The following is a 20082-nucleotide window of genomic DNA, read 5'->3' as shown; positions in this document are numbered from 1 at the left end:
GAAAAGCTAAGCTAGGCTCTTGATAAAAAATTTTTAAGATTACCGTCTTCTTTTTTGATCAACAAACCCTACGTTAGAAGCAAAAATTTACTCAGTTAAACGAATCAAATTATTTTTTTCTTTAAAAGAATTTAAAATATTAAACCTCTCCTCAATTCAACTGTTGGATACATCTAAACCTGTATATACGCCTCGGATATATAATGATTTGGTTGGTTAGTATAATATTCAAGGAGAATTAAAAAATAGGCATTTCAAAAAACATTGCTTTAATATTGCAAATTTTTAAACCATTATTTTTATCTTTTAACCTGCAATACAGATGACACTGATTCCGCCTTATTCGTCACAGAGTTAAAAATCTTGTCCAGGGTTAATTCAAATTTTAAAGAGCTTTCTAACGGTTCCCTTTCCGTATCTTTTAGCCAGGATTGAATCAACAAGGAGGCTCGGTAATGTGCGTTCGCACGTTAAGTTCCGACCCCGCTCATCTACATTTTTCACTTAATTGTCTACCAAATGAGGAAGAGATTAAAAAAATTAACATATCAACATATCGTTCAAGAAACTTCTAAAAGAAAAAACAATCTAGTCTGGAGGGCTTATGAGACATGTGTCTACCAAAATATGACTACCAGAAAAGACGAGAATAAAACTCAAATAGTTACAAATATTAATTACGACCAAAACTCCTTGTCCAAATTTGAAAACCACTAATAAACAAATCAAAATGGCATCAGATAAAATTTATACTCAGCAGATTAACCAGCACTTTTTGGGAACAAAATATGGGACTTTTCCTCAATGCGACTTGGCAACAAGTCGACTAGAATTGAGCAAAAAGGTAAAGTTTATTAAAACATTGCTTTTTTAAAAAAAGAATTAGATTCAGACTGATTAGAAATTTTATGCATCAAATAAAATCATTGGGAGATCATTTTATACTTCAATAGAGAGCGACTGAGGCCTTTCGCTATCCAGGATATGTCATACGACTACAAAAATAACGACAAATACAGGCAAAAACTAAAAATTTGCACGAAAAATTATGCACGATAGCGATGTCCGCCCAACCAATAAAATATTAAGCTGATCACTAAAAACAAAAAAACTTCTTTTTGCATTTTTTGATGGTAACAACTTTTGTAAATCAAATGACGCCAATATTGTGATACTGTGAAAAGAAAACAAAAACCTTAAAAAAAGGGGCGAATATGCAAAAATCACGAAAAGGGTTTTATGAAAACTGCTTGTTCCAAGAAGAAAGACCATTTGAGAAAAGTAAAACGGTTATGAAGAGCAAATTCTGAAACTAATTGCGAATTATTATTAATGAGACTAAATCATAAGACTATAAAAAACATTAAATACAAGCTGAACTAATAAGTTTCACAAACAACTTTACGAACCCAGATTTGAAGCCATTAAATTTATAAGATATTAACCGAGAGGACATAACGTCTTCATTTGCGACTCGTTTAACCATCATACGTTTTTTTTTAAATGACTATCACAAAATGACAACAAAAAGAACCACAAACTGAAAAGTTTCAAAACTGAAAAGTTTTCAAAACTGAAAAGTTTCCACAAACTGAAAAGTTTCAAAACTGAAAAGTTTCCACAAACTGAAAAGTTTCAAAACTGAAAAGTTTCACAAAATTTTTCTGAAACAAATTGTCTAAGCCCTGAAGACATCATTTAAATTCGTTTGATTCACCAAAACATCGTTTGATTCACCAAAAACAATAAAAAGGGCTCTAAATAATGGGGCTAACTTACGAAAATGATACATCATTGTAAAATACAAAAAAAACGCAAACCAGAACAAAAAGGGATGTTGAAGAATACTATTAGTCTTTTTTTAGAAATTTAAATCGAAAGTCAAAACAACCAATTTAGATATTTACCGATATCAGTTATTAAGTTCATTTTTATATCTGTAGATGGCCACTGAGACTTTTAATTACACAATATTTGGCATATGACAACAAAAATTAACAACAAAAAAAACGCAAAAACAAAAAAACTCTACCAATTTCTGCAAGAGAACGGTGTCACAGCCCTTCAAACCATATGTCATGAAAACAAACAATATATTCAGTTTCCAATGTTGTAAAGCTTTTTTCAGTTAGATTGCTAATTAATGTTATAATTTACAAAAGAAACAAAAACAACAGCAAAAATGGGAAATTATGAACAAAATCAGAAATTTTTGTATGAAAACTCGTAGTACCAAAAGCAAGAAAACCTTCTGTTAAAACAATCGGCCACAAAATTAAACTGTTTCCTATACGGAGGAAAGGTTGACTGTACTTACTGAGAGTAAGCAAAAGGTTGACTAAAATAATATAAAAAAATGACAAGTTCAAAAAATCACAGAAATTTCCTTAAAACAAATACATTCCATAACATAAGAGACATTAGGTAACAACCGAATGAATAGAAAAGGTTCACTTCCACCTCCTAAGGAAGAAATTTAGATCTTTGTGTGGTTGAACTTAAAAATCAGACTGCCAAAAGAATAACAATTGAAGGCAAAAGACAAGAATTCAGTTAAATTTTACTAAAACTTTTTCTCAAAGCCATAAAAGCCCTTTGGTTCTCTGAAAACAAACTGTATCTACATTCGGCCTCAAATTTACATGAACAGGAGCTGTCATTAACGGAGCCGTGAATATAAATATTGTCAGTAATTAGCATTAAAAAAAGCAAGAGCAAAATAAAAACCAAAAAAAATTCCTGATTCTAAGAACCCATTATAATGTCGAACCTCTCCCTGATTTTGTCGCGCGCCCAGCAAACCGACCAAGTGTTCCAAGTGTTTGCGAATTAGACCAATTGTTGCGTGGAATTCTTCAAATATTAAAAAAAACAACGATGCATTTTGTACAATTATCGAGTTAAATCTGCAAAAAACGGCAAAGTTTTAATTCCAGAATACTTTCATACGGCGCCTAATTGCAACTAGCGATCTTTTTCAGATAAGGTAGTCTGTTTTAAGGTTTCTAGGCCACTAAGTCTGGCAAATTTAACAAAGTGGACCAAAAAAGAATATTTTGTGCTGTTTTTGATGAAAGAAGTTTGAATTTTGAAAAGTTTATCAAAAATTATAGCAAAAAAAATCTTCAATCAAACAATTCAGCAAAACTCTTCCATCTCTAACGGTAACAACAACACTCTGCCGTTAAAAATTTCAACTTATTTTGAATTATATTAGCGAAATTGTGCCAAATTTTAGCAAAAACTACTGAAAATGTGAACAAAAACAGTCGAATGTTCACCAAACTTTAAACCTCGATAACTCCCTGTAAAACACGAAAATCGAAAAAATCTTTTTAATTCCGTATTCTACGCCGGGCGGGCTGTTTAATGGTACCACTCACAAATCTCTACGTTGAATATATCGATCGGCCAAAATTGACTGAACAAAAAAAACCCAGTTGAGTATATAGTTCCTCTCTCCCCACTAAAGTGGGGGTCGGAACAATAAAAAGACCAGGCCAGCATAAAGTTCTTAACATACTAAATAAAACTAGATGGGCGAAACAAAAATCAATTCGGTACTCAAGCACAGGTATAAATGCTTGTTATATGTTTCTAGACCTGAACGTGTTTGATGTGTGTCTGCCTGACACAGACAGGGGAGACAGGACAATTTCTTGTCAATCGTCTTCAATTCCATCGGATGATAGCGACAGCTCCTCGCTTGAAGATCTCGTCATATACCCCGTCTACTCAAGGTACTACCCTCAGTGAAAATTTGCCCACGAGAGCCTTGAAAAATAACAGTTTTCCATAATATTTTTCAGGAAGTCATCATGTTTTTAAAACTTGCTAAGAAAATAAACATAATCTAAAAGCGGTTAAGAAAAACACTTCTTAGTGATCGACAACTGTCAAAAAATATTCAAAGGGGCTAATTTTGAAATATTATTGATCAAAAATTATCATTTTCTAATTATTTTTTTCTTTTCGACCACCCAAGTCGGTTTCGGATGTTATTATTTGCAAGATCTTGCAGGATTTACATCCATCTTACAATCTATTTAAGTCGTGTTATATATTAGTCACTCGAAATTTATTATTGTGAATAGATATATTATTATATAGTCAGTCCCATAAAGTTGCAACGTTATCGAACGTTTCAAAGGTCAAAGTCCAAATCTATAACATGCGAGAGATCAGTACCTTATTCTTCTTTTGCATGTTTAAAGTTTTTCGAAAGTTCGCTTGCGTTGCAACTTTATGGGACTTACTATAATGGTGTAAAATTGTCAATTATGATACTTTTCCATCGCTCAAGGAGGCTGGTGGGATGGGGTGGCGACGCCTTTTCGAAGTATTTCCAATATTATGCACTTTGAAAGCGTTGCCCCTACCTTTTGAAACGATGAAATCCAGTTCTTCACCCTCTGGCAAACTATATCTGCTTCAGGTACGGGTTCTTCGAATCCAGCAACTGCACAGACAGCGAAATAGCTAATTGTGAATCAACGAGCATAATCTCAAATGTGTTCGAACAGTGCTACGGAAAAGAACAGTGTATCATTGATCCCACAGGGTTCCAGGACCCCTGCAGTCACGTGAACTCCAAATTGAAACGAACCCTGGAAGTTCTGTACAACTGCACATGTAAGCAGTTTTGCATTGACAGCTTTATATCCGTTTTATTAACTGTAAAGTTAATCTATAAACCCAAACTGAAATCGAATGGTTATCTTTTGCAGGTTTCTGTCCGGTTCTGTCAGAATCTTGCATGATCTTTTGAGGTTTCAACCAGAAATTTGCAAGGTATTCTTTTGGTCTCGCTTTGGGAAAACTTTTGCGAAGGTTACTTTCGAATTCATAACATTCGAATAACAGTTTTACATTTTAAATTGCTGATGTTTGAAGAAAATTGTAGCTATTTTAGCGTTAATTGGTTTTGATTTTATTTTCAATCAACTGAAGTTTAATAGAAATTTAATAGCTATGAAATATAAAAAATGAAAAAGTAGTAACGGAAAAAGTTCAGAAAAAGCATTGCCAGTTATGGGTACAAACAAAATATGATCCGGTTGAGCAGATTTTTTATGGGATTAACTGACCGCTGCTTAAGAAAACTGGCCGCCTCCTAAATGAATTTTATCCATAATGGCACATTTTTTTCAAAATTTTTATCTACTAAGTGCCATCAATTTTCAGTCAATTTGAATCAAACGAAAATCAAAATGAACAGGGCTTGAGGTTATCGCAAGGCTGGGTTCGTTAATGTTGCGCGACCTTAAGTCTGCTCTTTTATGCTGCTCGTTAAACAAGAGTCCTCGACCTTGTAATTTTTGAATGCTCCGTACCCCCTGTGTGCGTTCAAAAATGGTCTGGTTCATAAACAAGGACAAACTAAAACCTCGACGACCTAGATAGTCTGAGGAATGATACAGTACAAAAAAAATTTGCACGTCTGAAATGACAAAACTCAAATTAAAAAAAAGTTTTAAAAAATTTGAAAAATTTAAAACAACTGCGAAAAAGCAACACAAAGCTCCTATTGGTTACGATTTACAGCTTCTCAAACAGAATAATCACCTTATACACAAAAATATTTCAAAATTTGTAGCCTAAGACCAAAAAGTTGGCATGCATAAAAAGCCTATTTTTTGGATTAAGTGGAATGACTCGTTATATTCTGTGTAGTCATTTTGTGAGGCATCAAAGCACTTTGTAATCAATCGCAAAATTGGGATACAATATAAGTTTTTGTCATTTTATCCGACTATAGCTCAATAGCTTTTAAAACAAGTTTCACCGCAACAATGAATCATTTTTTGCAAATTCTCAAATTGTTCTGCTAACATTGTATCCAGAACATTATCTGGACTATTGCACCCCTTTTCACATTTGTTTTATGCACCTAAATAATCAAAACATAGATTGTTTTTGTGAAATGATTCTTTAAAAACTCAATGACTATTTTAAACAACAATTTGTTCAATGTATATTTTCTCATTATTGCTGGTAAACTTTTACTGAAAGATCTATAAAAATTCCATACTCTACTAAATTTTTTTAAACAATAACTATAATTATTAATTTCAAGAAAAATACATAAGATGATTGTATATTATTCAGGATGTCATAAATATCATTACTATTTATCATTATTGAGGTCATCAATGTCTTTTTGTGATAAAATGATAACATTCGTTTGATCGTCAACCTTTGAGAAAAACCGTAGGCTAGAGCAAGTTTTACAGCTCGCGTTTTATTTTTTCACTGAAAAAAGCAATGTTTTGTTCATGATCAACTAAAAAACAGAACAGTGCAAATGTTGATCTTACTGTTTGCAAGCGACGCCAAAATAATTAGCCATCATTATATGCAAAATATTTTTATGAAATTGTTTTTGCAAAAGTTATTTAATCTATTTACATTACTTTTAACTAAAGGGTTTAATTTAGATACAGGGATCACCATCATAAAAGAAACTTGCTAACCACAATAGGGCGGAAAATTCTACTACAAACCAAAAATGTTATAACCAACAAAAATTAACTTAACTTACTAAACAGCTTTTTAGACAAGTATAGACTATCGCACTTGTCACTGTTTTCTGCAATAAAACTTAGCAACATGTAAAATGGACAGAAAGCAAAGAAAACCTAATTGTAAACTTTTACATAAACGTCCCTCTAATCACAAAAAGAGCGGGTTCAAAAGACTAGTTGCTGATTAGTGTTAGCTAAAATTTCAGCTCGGGAGAAATTTTTGCATCCCAAAAAGACCTGAAGTATATAATAAAATTTTCTTAAATATAAGTTTTAGGCCACATGAATTTCTTTGAACGGGGAATAGTCACAAAGATTTGTTTCTTGCTTGAAGTCAGAGGGCATTTTTAGTAAGTGATGAAGGTCAAAACTATGAGTTCGTCTTAAAATCATTCAAATAAAAACAGGGGGAGTAGAGCCATGAAATTAAACTATGAAATTATATTAAGTTCTATTATCATCAGACTTGGATTAAGAATTGCCAAGTCTTAAATCAGACTTGGATTAGACTTGCCAAGTCTTAAATCAGACTTGGATTAGACTTGCCAAGTGTAAAAAGTGACATGATCATAGCTCTGAATCAGTAATGAAATAAGACTTGGATTTAGACTTGCCCAGTACTGAAATTGACTTGGCGTTAGGTCCGGGCAGTAATTTCAATTCTATGAGCAGCCAAACGTACCATTACACAGTGAATAGAAACGTGATACTTACAAGAAACAGATTAAAACATGTTAAATCTCGCAGAGATCGGCACTTGCTATGAAAACATTGAGATATGCACAAAATTTCTTTGCATGCATATCAAGAAATAAGATCTGCAAAATGAACAAGAAAGATCAAACATGACATTGCGAGACATACCAAGTTGTAAAAACTTAAAAAAGTTCCCCTAAACAAGATATAGCAGGCATTCATAAGATTATATTGAGATATATTTATATACGTTTTCATACTTCACTAAGCTTGAACAGATCCACGAAACGTTTCGTTATTTTAGCTGCTTTCTGTCCTGCCCCCTTCTTCGAAGATTCAGGCAAGTGTTTCTACATCGGACTGGTTGAAAGTCAAGGGGAGGAGGTACCCCCTGCGGACTACCCTGATCAGAGGACCACAGGTGTCTCGAAATCGCAATCAGAGGCACTTTGTTCACAACTTTCGGGCTCTACTTTGATCGCAACTGAAGGAATTGATGCAAGCGCTGTCAGGCTTGTTAGTTTTTTATATGTTTTCCCAATGATCCCTTTAACCCCCCATTTGAAAAAACGGTCAAAACTTAACAAAAAATTGCCGTTTCTAACCCCTCATTTTAGGTAACTTGTGGTTGGTAGTTGTTCTGTTTTCGAAAATTTACAAACGTTTTTTTGTTATATTAAGGTATTGTGCGCATTTTAAAATTTGTTAGTGGATACCCCAGTCCACATAAATTAAGGGGATTAGGAACATTATACCAGCCATAATATTTCTGTTGAAAAATTGAATCAATTCATGAAGTGGCATTAACAATTAATCGATTTAACGGGAAAAAAATGGGGCTCAAAGTTTTCAAAATTTTTCGCTTTTTCCTTTCTCACGAAATCAGTTTGATAAGAGGATTTGATAAGAGGACAAACAGTTTTAGCAATGGGATCCAAAAAATAAATAAAGCATCAATTTCAGCTCTAACAAAAACGCATATCAAGAGTTTCAAATTCATTTGTTCATTTTTCTCAATTACAAGCGGTGATCAGCAACAAAAAACCTATGTATAATTTAGAAAAACAATAAACATCGATTTCACAAATAAATTCCAGAAAACTCCACTAAACTTCTGCTGAGCCTTTTTTTTAGAAAGGCAACTTACATATATATAAGTATATCTAATATATGAATATATATATATATATATATATATATATATATAAATATACACATTATAAATATATATATATATATATATATTATATGTATATATATATATATATATATAAATTATATATATATATATATATATTTATATATATAGTTTGTATTATATATATATATATATATATATATATATATAAATATATAAATAATTTTATAACTGTATATATATATATATATATATATATATATATGTGTGTGTGTGTGTATACACGCACATATATATATATATATATATATATATATACATTGTAAATATATATATATATATATATATATATATATATATATATATATATTATATATATATATATATATATATATACATATTTATATATATTTATATATATAGTTTGTATGTTTATATATATATATATATATATATATATATATATAAATATATAAATAAATTTATAACTAAATATATATATACTAGTCTCGATTTGACTTTTGTTTGTTTTGCTGAACTTTGATAAATTAGGACCACCTTTCGCGCACTGAAGACATTTACAACATTTGGAAGTCGGCAAGACATGACTACTTGAGTCACGTTAAGGGCCCCGCCGACAACTACTTGTGCACTCTTCTTTTAAGGGCGCTGTTCATTGCTCTGCCTCAGCGCATTCATCTCAGGCTCTTGCGTGCACTGATGAGTATTGGAACGGCAAGGAATAGTTTTTATTTTAGTTCTTTAAGTCCTCGTCATTTGTGAAGTCGATCGAGGACGTTGCCGTTTAAATAGATTAGTGTTTGTCCGGGATGACCCACGTGGAGGTTAAGGCAACAGAAGAGACCCTTTTGGCATTCTACTCAATCTCTCCTGATTATGTACACGAATGCACACCCAGTGAACTGAAACATGATACACCTTGATAAGCAATGTATGATTTTGATATCTCTAGCTTTAATTTAAAATCTTGCCAAAAACTTGAAGCACCAATACTTTGTGGTCAATTTTGACAATAACTTCGTATCAAGGTAAACTATAAAAAAGGTAAACTATAAGAAAATATTATGATAAATCTTGATACCATATTTTTGTTGCTTTTTGTTCCATTATTCGTGTCATTTTAAAATTTTACGTAAAAAGTTTTTTGTAGCTTTTATGGGACCTTAGTGGGGGCCATCTTAAAAGAAAATTATGTTACTCGCATGTCGCATAATGTTTGACAGGACAAAATAATGGCCTGGATGAATAGTCTGGGCGCTTCTACCTTCACCGACGATTCAGAAGCAAATGAAACAGCAAATGAAACAACTGCAGAGTGTTTGTTTGTTTCTGTGACTGCTGGGGAGCCTTTATACGAGGTGTGTACTGATGTGACGGCTGCTGCGTTTGTTTGTGAACTGGAGCGATATTCAGGTATGAACAAACGTGACCCATCTTTTCACCCTACTTAATGATAATTTCGCCCCTTATCATTAAACGCCAAGTATTTCACCCCTCTATCACTTCACCTAGATTTTAATTCCGTATACATGTACAGTTACCATTATCATTATACCCCGATTATTTCAACTCTCAATCATTTCACCTATTATTTCAACTCTCAATCATTTCACCTAGTTTTTTTCCTTATATAATTGGTAAAATTACCTTTTACCATGCCTCAAGTATGAATTGAATTTTTAATGTTTCACTTTATTAAGTTTTTAATAGCATTCAAACGGTTTCTGACACCGTCATAAAAAAAGTTCATGGAAGTCAAATAGTCTGTGGACACAAATTTTTAAATTTTTTACAATCCAAAAAACTTGGATTATATTTATTAGTAGCCGCGTCAGCATTTACAGTCGGCTATTATTGCGCCCCTAATTTTTTTTAATCGTCTAACAGATTTTTGTTTTGTCTTAGCCGGACTTCTTGGAATTGACTTTTTTAATGACCTTAGCAACTTCTACTGCCTTGCGGTTAAAATTTGTGTTTGTGACGTCCTTTCTACTTTTAGAAAAAATAAACTTACCTCACACCAAAAAAAAAAATGACTTCTGAACTCACTTATGGAACTTTAAAATTTTATGAACATTTACTTATTGAAGGTCAATAGTGTGCATCTAAGTAGTGCCAAACTTATATGCCCTAATTCTTGATTTTTCAATCTGTATCTTATTTCTTTAGTTGTTTAATTTCATGGTAGGCCACATGCGTCTATCGTGGCTATTTTCCGGCAATCTGCCGGCTATGTTTGATTTTCTGTCCATTTTGTACGATGTGCAATCAAATTTTCTTGATGGTAATGAGATTTCAAACAAAATGAACAAGGCAAGTCCATGTGCATTAGCTTGGACTAGAAACCAAATGCTAATTTGCTTAAAATTTTAGAATTTATTTGGCCGAATTTGTTAGGAATGTGACAACTCTATAAGAAATGTTACACAATTTTTTCATAATATTTACTGATTATCAGATTTTCTGTTAAGTGAAACTTTTATTAACGTTGGTCATAATTCATAAAGGTCTTTTAATATGCATACAGAGTCATATGTACTGCTATTGTCAATGTAAACGCAAACAACTGTGGTAAAATCTTCTTAAATTATTCTGAAATTTTTGTGTTTTCTTACATTTAGGGGGCAATAAAAATTTTTTTCAGGCTATCCCTTCTTGGGTCAAAAATTACATATTAGGAGCAAAATTGCGCTTCCGACACATTGGTTTTAAAAATTTGTTTTAAAACATTTATTTATTTTGCAAATATTTTGAAACTCTTAAAGAAAATCAGAAATTCTTTTTATTTGTTTGTTTGTCTTTTAAATGCCGAGCAAGGCTTCATCTAGCCGTTAGCTGTTTTTTGCAATGTTTGACAGCAAATACGCGGCTTCGACGACATTGGTTTCAGTGGAATGTCACAATCCATTAATGATTTTTGCGCTTTGTATGAGAAAATGTTTTATCATTTTGTTGTTTCATATTTATAATAATTTTTTAATCTTACAGCTGGGTTCCGGCATAAATCTGAGTAACACAAAAAGTCGCTTAAAGACATTAACAGCAATAATTTTAAGATAATTTTTGGTACTTTTTAATTTTTTTTGGGACTGTTTGTTGATTTTTTTCTCTTTTCAGAGAAAAAAATTATAATTTTTTATAATCTTACAGCTGTATTTATAATTTTTTTATCTTACAGCTGGGTTCCGGCATAAATCTGAGCAACACAAAAAGTCGCTTAAAGACATTAACAGCAATAATTTTAAGATAATTTTTGGTACTTTTTAATTTTTTTTGGGACTGTTTGTTGATTTTTTTCTCTTTTCAGATTATCTATCATCCTATATTCACCTGTAACTTTCATTTATCAAAACCGAGCAATAAATGGAAACCTATAATTCAACTGCTTGTTTGATATTTGTTCGTAGATCGTCTAAGCCTGTTCAAGTTCTGTTTGGCTCTGAATGGTCATTTGGATTTTTGGTCAGGTCTATGAATGTTTAATTTTCCATTCAATTCTTTGGATCGTATTTCGAATCTGTCCTGCTATGTTTTTCTAATTGTGCAGCCGCTTCATTTCAATATGTTTTACCACAGATTGTTGTCTGGAAAAACCATGACGTTTTCTCTTCTTCATTTCTGTCTTACTAAAGAATTTTTGCCTGCTAATAATGCTAAGATACAACTACATAGCAATTCAGAACTCAACTGGGCTGATTCGCATGTTCCTTTTGAGAAACTAACGGAGGATTTTTGCGCAGACAGAAGCAATTATCACGACAAAGATTTAAACATTGAATAACGCATAATTTGTTTATGGCCACTTCAAGCTCCCCAGGCTGAGGTCCCAGACCAAAAATTGATATGTCCAGACCAAAATGAACGCACAAGGGGGGGGGGGGGTGTCGTGCGTTCAAAATTACACGGACTGGAAACACGAATGCACGCACGATAGTCTGGACATAAAAAACTTCGAACGCCCAAAATTCTGGATATAGGTTACTTTTGAACGAACGAAAGTCTGGTTTTGTTCCTGTAGATTCCAACAATGTAAATTTGGAAATAATAATCAAATTTTTGCATATTTTTTAATCTTTTGACAGTTCTGAGCGATACGAAATCCTGGTCCGAGTGGACAGAATGGACCACGTGTGAGTCAAACTGCGAGGGAGAATCCGGATATAGGGTCAGAACCAGACAGTGTGAAAACTCTCCTTGTGACGGAAGTGTGGTCGAAGCCGAAAATTGCAACCCATTTCCCCCCAAGACTTGTACGATTTTTGGGCAAGTTGTGGAGGAGATTGTTTTTATTGAGGCTGCTAATTTCACAGGTTTGTCGTATAGATATATTGTAGCTCAAGCTTCAATTTTATGTTCATTTTGTGATTTGAATTCCCCGGAGTGTTGAATTCCCGAGCAACTCAGCGCTTAATCACCATGAAAAGTTAAAATTCGAAATTTTCAATTTTTTTCTGATTTTTGTATGTCCGGAGAAAAATGTCAAAGTCCGCAGGCACAGACGAATTTTATGAAAAAACCATATCATGAGACTTAAATGACAATGATTTGAAACTGGAAAACCCTTCAAATGCCATGATTCAGTACTGATAAAATGTTTTAATATTGGAATACTATGAATCAGTCCCAGGCCTAGGCCTCGACATATGAAAAGAATTTAAAAGTCTAGCAGGGCGGGGGGCAATAATGACTATAATTACACGGTCGAGATTCCTAGTTAAAGTCGAGCTAATATCTTTTCATGGGTCGAGCTAAAGTCTTTTCATAACGAAGGAAGTTCAGCTAAGGTATTTTTATGGATCCATCATTAGTCATTTCATAACCAACAAAGTCGAGTTAAGGTCTTTCCATGGGTCCACCAGTAGTCTTTTCATAAATCTGTTTTTTTTTCAGAATTCGAAATGTTTATTTTCTTTCTGCTTCTGTACAGAGCAGAACCGGAGCAAGACTAAAAACTATTTTGTTTTTACTCTCTAAATTTGTTTATTGTTATTGCTGTGTACATTCTTTGACCCAGTTAATGGATAAATATACCACAGACGCACACACGCGCACGCACACATACACGACACACACACACACACAAACACACACACACACACGCACACACATACACACACAAACACTACACACACACACATCACGCTCACAGACAGACATATACACACATACACACACAAACACACACACTCACATACACACACAAACACACATACAAACACACACACGCACATACACACACACACAAACACATACACACACAAACACAACATACATACACACAAACACAACACACACACACACATCACACATACAGACACACACACACACACACACACACACACACACACATATACAAACACGCACACGCACACACCCACACACACACAGAGACACACACATCCCACACACGCACACACAGACACACACACACACACACACACACACATCCCACACACCCACCCACACACACACACACACACAGACACACACATCCCACACACGCACACACAGACACACACACACACACATACAAACACGCACACACACACACACACACACACGCACACACACACATCCCACACACACACACACACACACATATATATATATATATGTATATATATATATATATATATATATATATATTGTGTGTGGTGTGTGTGTGTGTGTGTGCGTGTTTGTGCGATATAATTATCCAATGTCCGGGTCAATGAACGTACATAACAATAATAATAACGACTTTAGACTGTAAAAATAAAAAATTTCAGGAGATTTTCTTAATACATTGTGAAAATCCGATTGTGTATATATATGTGTATATATATATATATATATATATATATATATATATATATATATATATATATATATATATGTATATGTATATATATATATGTATATGTATATATATATATATATATATATATATATATTTCGGGTTTTCTAAACAATCGGGTTTTCAAAATCTATTGAAGGCAAAATTTTCAGGCAAAATGTATCATTATATTTTACTTTCGTGGCCACAATTATTCAGAAATTTTCGTTAAATAATTACAATTTTTCTGTTTCAGGGATTAAAATTGAATCTGACCTCTATACGAACACTCAAAGTACATCCTATAAATACCTCCAGTATAGAATTCAAAGCCTGGTCCGGGCAATAATTGACGAAACGGGCTCTTTTGTCGATTACTCGAATGTTACAATTGTTCCTGGCTTGCTAATTATAACAGCTACAATAATATACAGTGACCCCGACCAAATGGCAAACTTTCGAAATAGTCTGGAAAGGATAATTGAGACTTCTGGGCCCTTTGCCCTTGGGCCAGATGCTGTTTGGGACTTCCGACAGGATAACAACACAATTGGTAAGAGTTCAATCTCATTCGTCTCCTTTTGAATCCAATTGAGTTCAAGAGGTCGCTTCATGAACAAAAACTGGCTTACGAGTTTTGGATCTTTTCTTTCTGCCCCCCCCCCCCACTCCCCCCCCCCCAACCGTCAGCATATAACTTTAACATTAGTTTATTATAAGTTTTTTATTGGTCTATTGTTATTTTTTTACTGTTCAGCTTGAAGAAAAAAGAACATAACAAACAGTTTCATAAAAGCTGAAAATATCCCAATGGATTCCAAAACAATATTTATCATTCGGCTTTTGTGCCTGTTAATAGGAAACACATTTTAGCAAAAAAAATGTCTTTTGACAAAAATAAGCCTTTTTTGAAGATTGGGTTTAGATTGTCTGGTGTTTGTTTTAGCCCTAAAAATTTTCGCTGAAAGTATTTTGTTCTTTTTTGTCATTGTAAACACTATAATTTTAGACCAACCATATTTTCGAAGCTTCACGGCAATTTAAATTTTTCACCAGGAAGCTAAAAAAAAAGATGATTGGTAGACCTCTACGTCCATAACTTCCAAAATTTTTCGGAATGATTAATTTTTTTTTAAAAAAAACGAATGCATCGCAGACATTTTTTCTTTTTCCTTAATTAGCTAATTTTACACAACAACATTTCAGAATTTTTCAAACAAAATATGTCTATTTATTGGAATTATTCAATTTAAGAAAAATCTGGATTTTTTTTAAATAATGAGATTTTGGTTTAAAATTCTAAAAAATGTAAAATTTAAATCGTTTTTTCAAAAAACATTTTTTTGTATGAAAAAACCACCTAAAGTTCTGTAAAAAAAATTAATGATAAAAATTAACACAGGCAAATACTATATCTTCTGGAATCGTTCTTGGCATTTAACTTTCTTTGTCTTCAATTTAATTTTAATTGGAAGTCAATTCTCGTCAACTAAATTTAATTTAATTGAGCGTTCAAATTGCAGTTAAATCTCGACGCTGAAATATTTGTTTACTCTAGTTTAAGTAACTAATAACATGTTTTCGAGAGCTATTTTAACTCTTTTATTACAACGGACTGTTGTCTAGTGAAGAAAACGGCAAAATTTAGTTAACGCATCATTTATTTGGAGTTTGAAAAAAACTGCTGTCTCAAGAAAAAAAACTGTTTTTAATTGTAGTACTAGAGCTCCTAGAAAAAACTGGAAACTAACCCGACAAACAGAGCGAACATTTAAATGGTATAATCAACACCACTAACAAGACAACAAGATTGGTTTTCTTTAAACCAATTACCCCGGAGAAACCTCAAGTGTATCCAATTTTCAAGAGCAAGGGGGAAATTAGCCATTTACACAATTGGAATTCCGGTTAAAGGGCTACCGTTTTTTAATTTTTTTGTTAAAAGAGAAACAATAACAATTTTGTGAGATAAATAGAGTTAACTCTCTTAATTACGAAAACATAAAATTCGTTTCACTATGAACGTGAAAGTTGTTTTTCGCCCCCTATCGACTCAAAGCTTCACTGATAATGTTAAGGAAAGGAGAGGGCTATATATGATCACAAAAACACAGAGTGGTTGCAGCCAATAGCCTTTTGTTTTCTCTTGAAAATTTCAGGAAAGCTACAACTGGAAAACTTACACTTGTTTATCCTCTGCTAAAAACAAATTAACATCAATCTTTTGTGGTTTTTGAAAATTCGGATGACTACAAACACGGAGGAATTGCGCTAACTATCAGTTATCAGTAATAAAACGAACAACTCAACCTGAACTACTGGTAATTATGACGTGGGTTTAATTAGCCATTTTTATTGTGATTTGAATCTTTTAATTTTAAATCTGGACTCGTAGCACAAACAGATCTTAGGCATAGATCTCTAATTCTGTTTTTTATATACTTTTTGTCAAATCAGATTGGCATACACTTAGCCAACACAAAGTTTGTGATCTGTAAGAATCCATCTTGATTTGATATAATCCAATTTCAATAATCGTTTTGCCTCTCTAAGGAATAGAATTGTATGTTTCGATAGAAAACAATTAGGTCAAAACTTTACGCTGCAAGTGTGTTAAAAAATTTTGAAATGCGTTTTTATTACTAACAAATTATTTTGAACTGATTGCTGTGGTCATTTAATAGATACAATTGATTGTTATTATACGTCATAACTAGTAATTAAACACAAACGATTGCATTTAAGTGGAGGTTCAACAAGTGCTTTCAAAAAACAATTTTAAGTTGTTTTTTTTTCTATAAACCAATTAACTTATTTTTCCATTGTTTGAAGATAACTTGGTTGCGTTCAAAAGTCCATTAATTGTGATTCACGGCTTTCTTTCAAAACTATAAATGTTTTGCTTTCTGTTTTTCATGTTATCATGTAGATTTATCAATAACGTCATACAAATTGTTTTTGTTATTGAAGCAATTCAAATTTCATTTCTTCGTTATTTGGTCAACAAATGAGTCTTACCTTCAAATTTAACTTAATTACAGTTTCTTTTTAGATTCTTTTTAGCGGATTTTAGCACTTCAGAAGACTTCAAACACGGAAGACGAGCTCTAGCTGTCAACTATAATTATTAAAAACAAACAGCTCAGACTTACCTAGTGGCAGCTAAGACGCGGGTTTAAGCAACCATTTTAATGCTGAAATAAAGTATTCAGCCCCCCACTTAATTTTAATTCGCGAATACATACATACACTATACATACATCACAGACACACACCACACACACCACACAATTTTTTTAGAATAAAAGTTTATCAAACTGTTTTTTATCATTAGACTATAATTTTATCACCACTCTTTTATCGCCACTGTATACTTAGCAACAGTGGCGATAAAAGAGTGTGATAAACTTGTATTCTAATGCTGAAGTTTTTTTCCGGTTTCGATCTGATATTAAAATTTATTACTCACAGTTAATTCAACTGCTGTTATAGCAACAGGTGTTGATTTGAAGAATTATGCTCACTAAGCTGGCGGGAGGGTGGGGGCAAAATAGAATAGATCAACCATTTTATAAAAAAATGTTTGTAAATTTTTGCTATCTATAATAAATTTTTCTACAAATCTTGAAACCTCAAATTGAGACTTAACGTTTTGGTATAATTTGATTTTAAAAACTGAAACTCAAATTCGGACGCTACTTCGTTGTATTTTTGATATTCCGTTTATGTTCCGTAAAATGCCTTGCAATATTTTTTTGGGTTCTAACAAAATTCGAATTTATTCTGTAGCAACTTATTGGTTATATTTTTACGACTCCCACACACACGTGCTCTTTACCAACACAAAGTTTTTGAGTTAGGACATGAAAACCTTAAAAGCAAATCGATAAATGACCAAAATACTAAAGAAAACTTTGAACCTACTTCTTTAGCAGCTGTCCTGTAGAATGCGCTATCGGAAAAATTTGAGAGCTGGAAAACAATTAACACGAGTGTTGTACTAAAGAGGAAAATCATTGTAATTACCAAATCAGAATTTTAGTAGCAAATGTTTAATTTTAAATTACAGCTTTGAATATTTTGCGTTGCTGAAGAAATACTTGGCTTTCGGCTTCCTTGTATGTGAAGTTGGAATAAGTTGGCTGATTGGATGTGTGAATTAATTGGCTTTGGGCTTCCTTGTATGTGTAGTTGGAATAAGTTGGCTGATTGGATGTGTGAATTAATTGGCTTTCGGCTTCCTTGTATGTGTAGTGAGAATAAGTTGGCTGATTGGATGTGTGCATTAATTGGCTTTCGGCTTCCTTGTATGTGAAGTTGGAATAGGTTAGCTGATTGGATGTGTGAATTAATTGGCTTTCGGCTTCCTTGTATGTAAAGTTCGAATAAGTTGGCTGATTGGATGTGTGAATTAATTAGCTTTCGGCTTCCTTGTATGTGTAGTTGGAATAAGTTGTCTGATTGGATGTGTCGAATTAATTGGCTTTCGGCTTCCTTGTATGTGAAGTTGGAATAAATTAGCTGATTGGATGTGTGAATTAATTGGCTTTCGGCTTCCTTGTATGTAAAGTTGGAATAAGGTGGCTGATTGGATGTATGAATTAATTGGCTTCCGGCTTCCTTGTATGTGTAGTGAGAATAAGTTTGCTGATTGGATGTGTGCATTAATTGGTTTTCGGCTTCCTTGTATGTGAAGTTGGAATAAGTTAGCTGATTGGATGTGTGAATTAATTGGCTTTCGGCTTCCTTGTATGTAAAGTTGGAATAAGTTGGCTGATTGGATGTGTGAATTAATTGGCTTTCGGCTTCCTTGCATGTGTAGTTGGAATAAGTTGTCTGATTGGATGTGTCGAATTAATTGGCTTTCGCCTTCCTTGTATGTGAAGTTTGAATAAGTTAGCTGATTGGATGTGTGAATTAATTGGCTTTCGGCTTCCTTGTATGTAAAGTTGGAATAAGTTGGCTGATTGGATGTGTGAATTAATTGGCTTTCGGCTTCCTGTTATGTGTAGTTGGAATAAGTTGTCTGATTGGATTTGTCGAATTAATTGGCTTTCGGCTTCATTGTATGTGAAGTTGGAATAAGTTAGCTGATTGGATACGTGAATTAATTGGCTTTCGGCTTCCTTGTATGTGTAGCCGGAATAATTTGTCTGATTGGATGTGTCGAATTAATTGGCTTTCGGCCTCCTTGTATGTGTAGTTGGAATAAGTTGGCTGATTGATTGTGTGAATTTATTGGCTTTCGGCTTCCTTGTATTTGTAGTTGGAATAAATTGGCTGATTGGATGTGTGAATTAATTGGCTTTCGGCTTCCTTATATGTGTAGTTGGAATAAGTTGGCTAATTGGATGTGTGAATTAATTGGCTTTCGGCTTCCTTGTATGTGAAGTTGGAATAAGTTGGCTGATTGGATGTGTGAATTAATTGGCTTTCGGCTTCCTTGTATGTGAAGTTGGAATAAGTTGGCTGATTGGTTGTGTGAATTAATTTGCTTTCGGCTTCCTTGGATGTGAAGTTGGAATAAAGCGGGAAATGTATTAAGTGAATTAAGTGGCTGTTAATTTGACTAATAATTTCAGCTTATAACTCGATTGGTCACAATATGCAAAAATTATTCGGGAATACAGCAACAGCAAACAAACTGCAAATCTGAATTAAGCAAACAGAAATTACTTACTTTTGCGGGATGATAATCAGTCTGAAGTGGTTACCGAGCTTTTTCGTTATCTATTTACGATCAATTAAAATGAATGTTCTATTTAGTAGAAAAAACAGTTTTATAATCAGTTATAAGGGACAGAAAATGAAGAAATTGTTATCTTCCATTGGTAACATAAGTAAAAAGGAATATATTTAATTCTTTAAGCAAAAAGTAAAGTACAGGA

The 20082-nt window shown here is 33.0% G+C and overlaps 1 protein-coding gene across 1 annotated transcript in view; it reads left to right on the top strand.

Annotated features, from left to right (window-relative positions):
* LOC142352946 (uncharacterized) overlaps positions 1-20082 on the top strand; it is a 96834-nt gene that overhangs the window by 50521 nt on the left and 26231 nt on the right. The window contains exons 9-14 of the mRNA XM_075405103.1: positions 3602-3740; positions 4436-4632; positions 7525-7736; positions 9603-9792; positions 12462-12689; positions 14451-14747. Coding sequence (XP_075261218.1) covers positions 3602-3740; positions 4436-4632; positions 7525-7736; positions 9603-9792; positions 12462-12689; positions 14451-14747 — 1263 coding nt within the window. The remainder of the gene's footprint in view (positions 1-3601; positions 3741-4435; positions 4633-7524; positions 7737-9602; positions 9793-12461; positions 12690-14450; positions 14748-20082) is intronic.

Source organism: Convolutriloba macropyga, chromosome 14 (genome assembly GCF_964194025.1).
Source record: "Convolutriloba macropyga chromosome 14, txConMacr16.3, whole genome shotgun sequence".
Lineage (NCBI taxonomy): Eukaryota > Metazoa > Xenacoelomorpha > Acoela > Convolutidae > Convolutriloba > Convolutriloba macropyga.
This window is presented reverse-complemented; position numbering and strand designations above follow the sequence as displayed.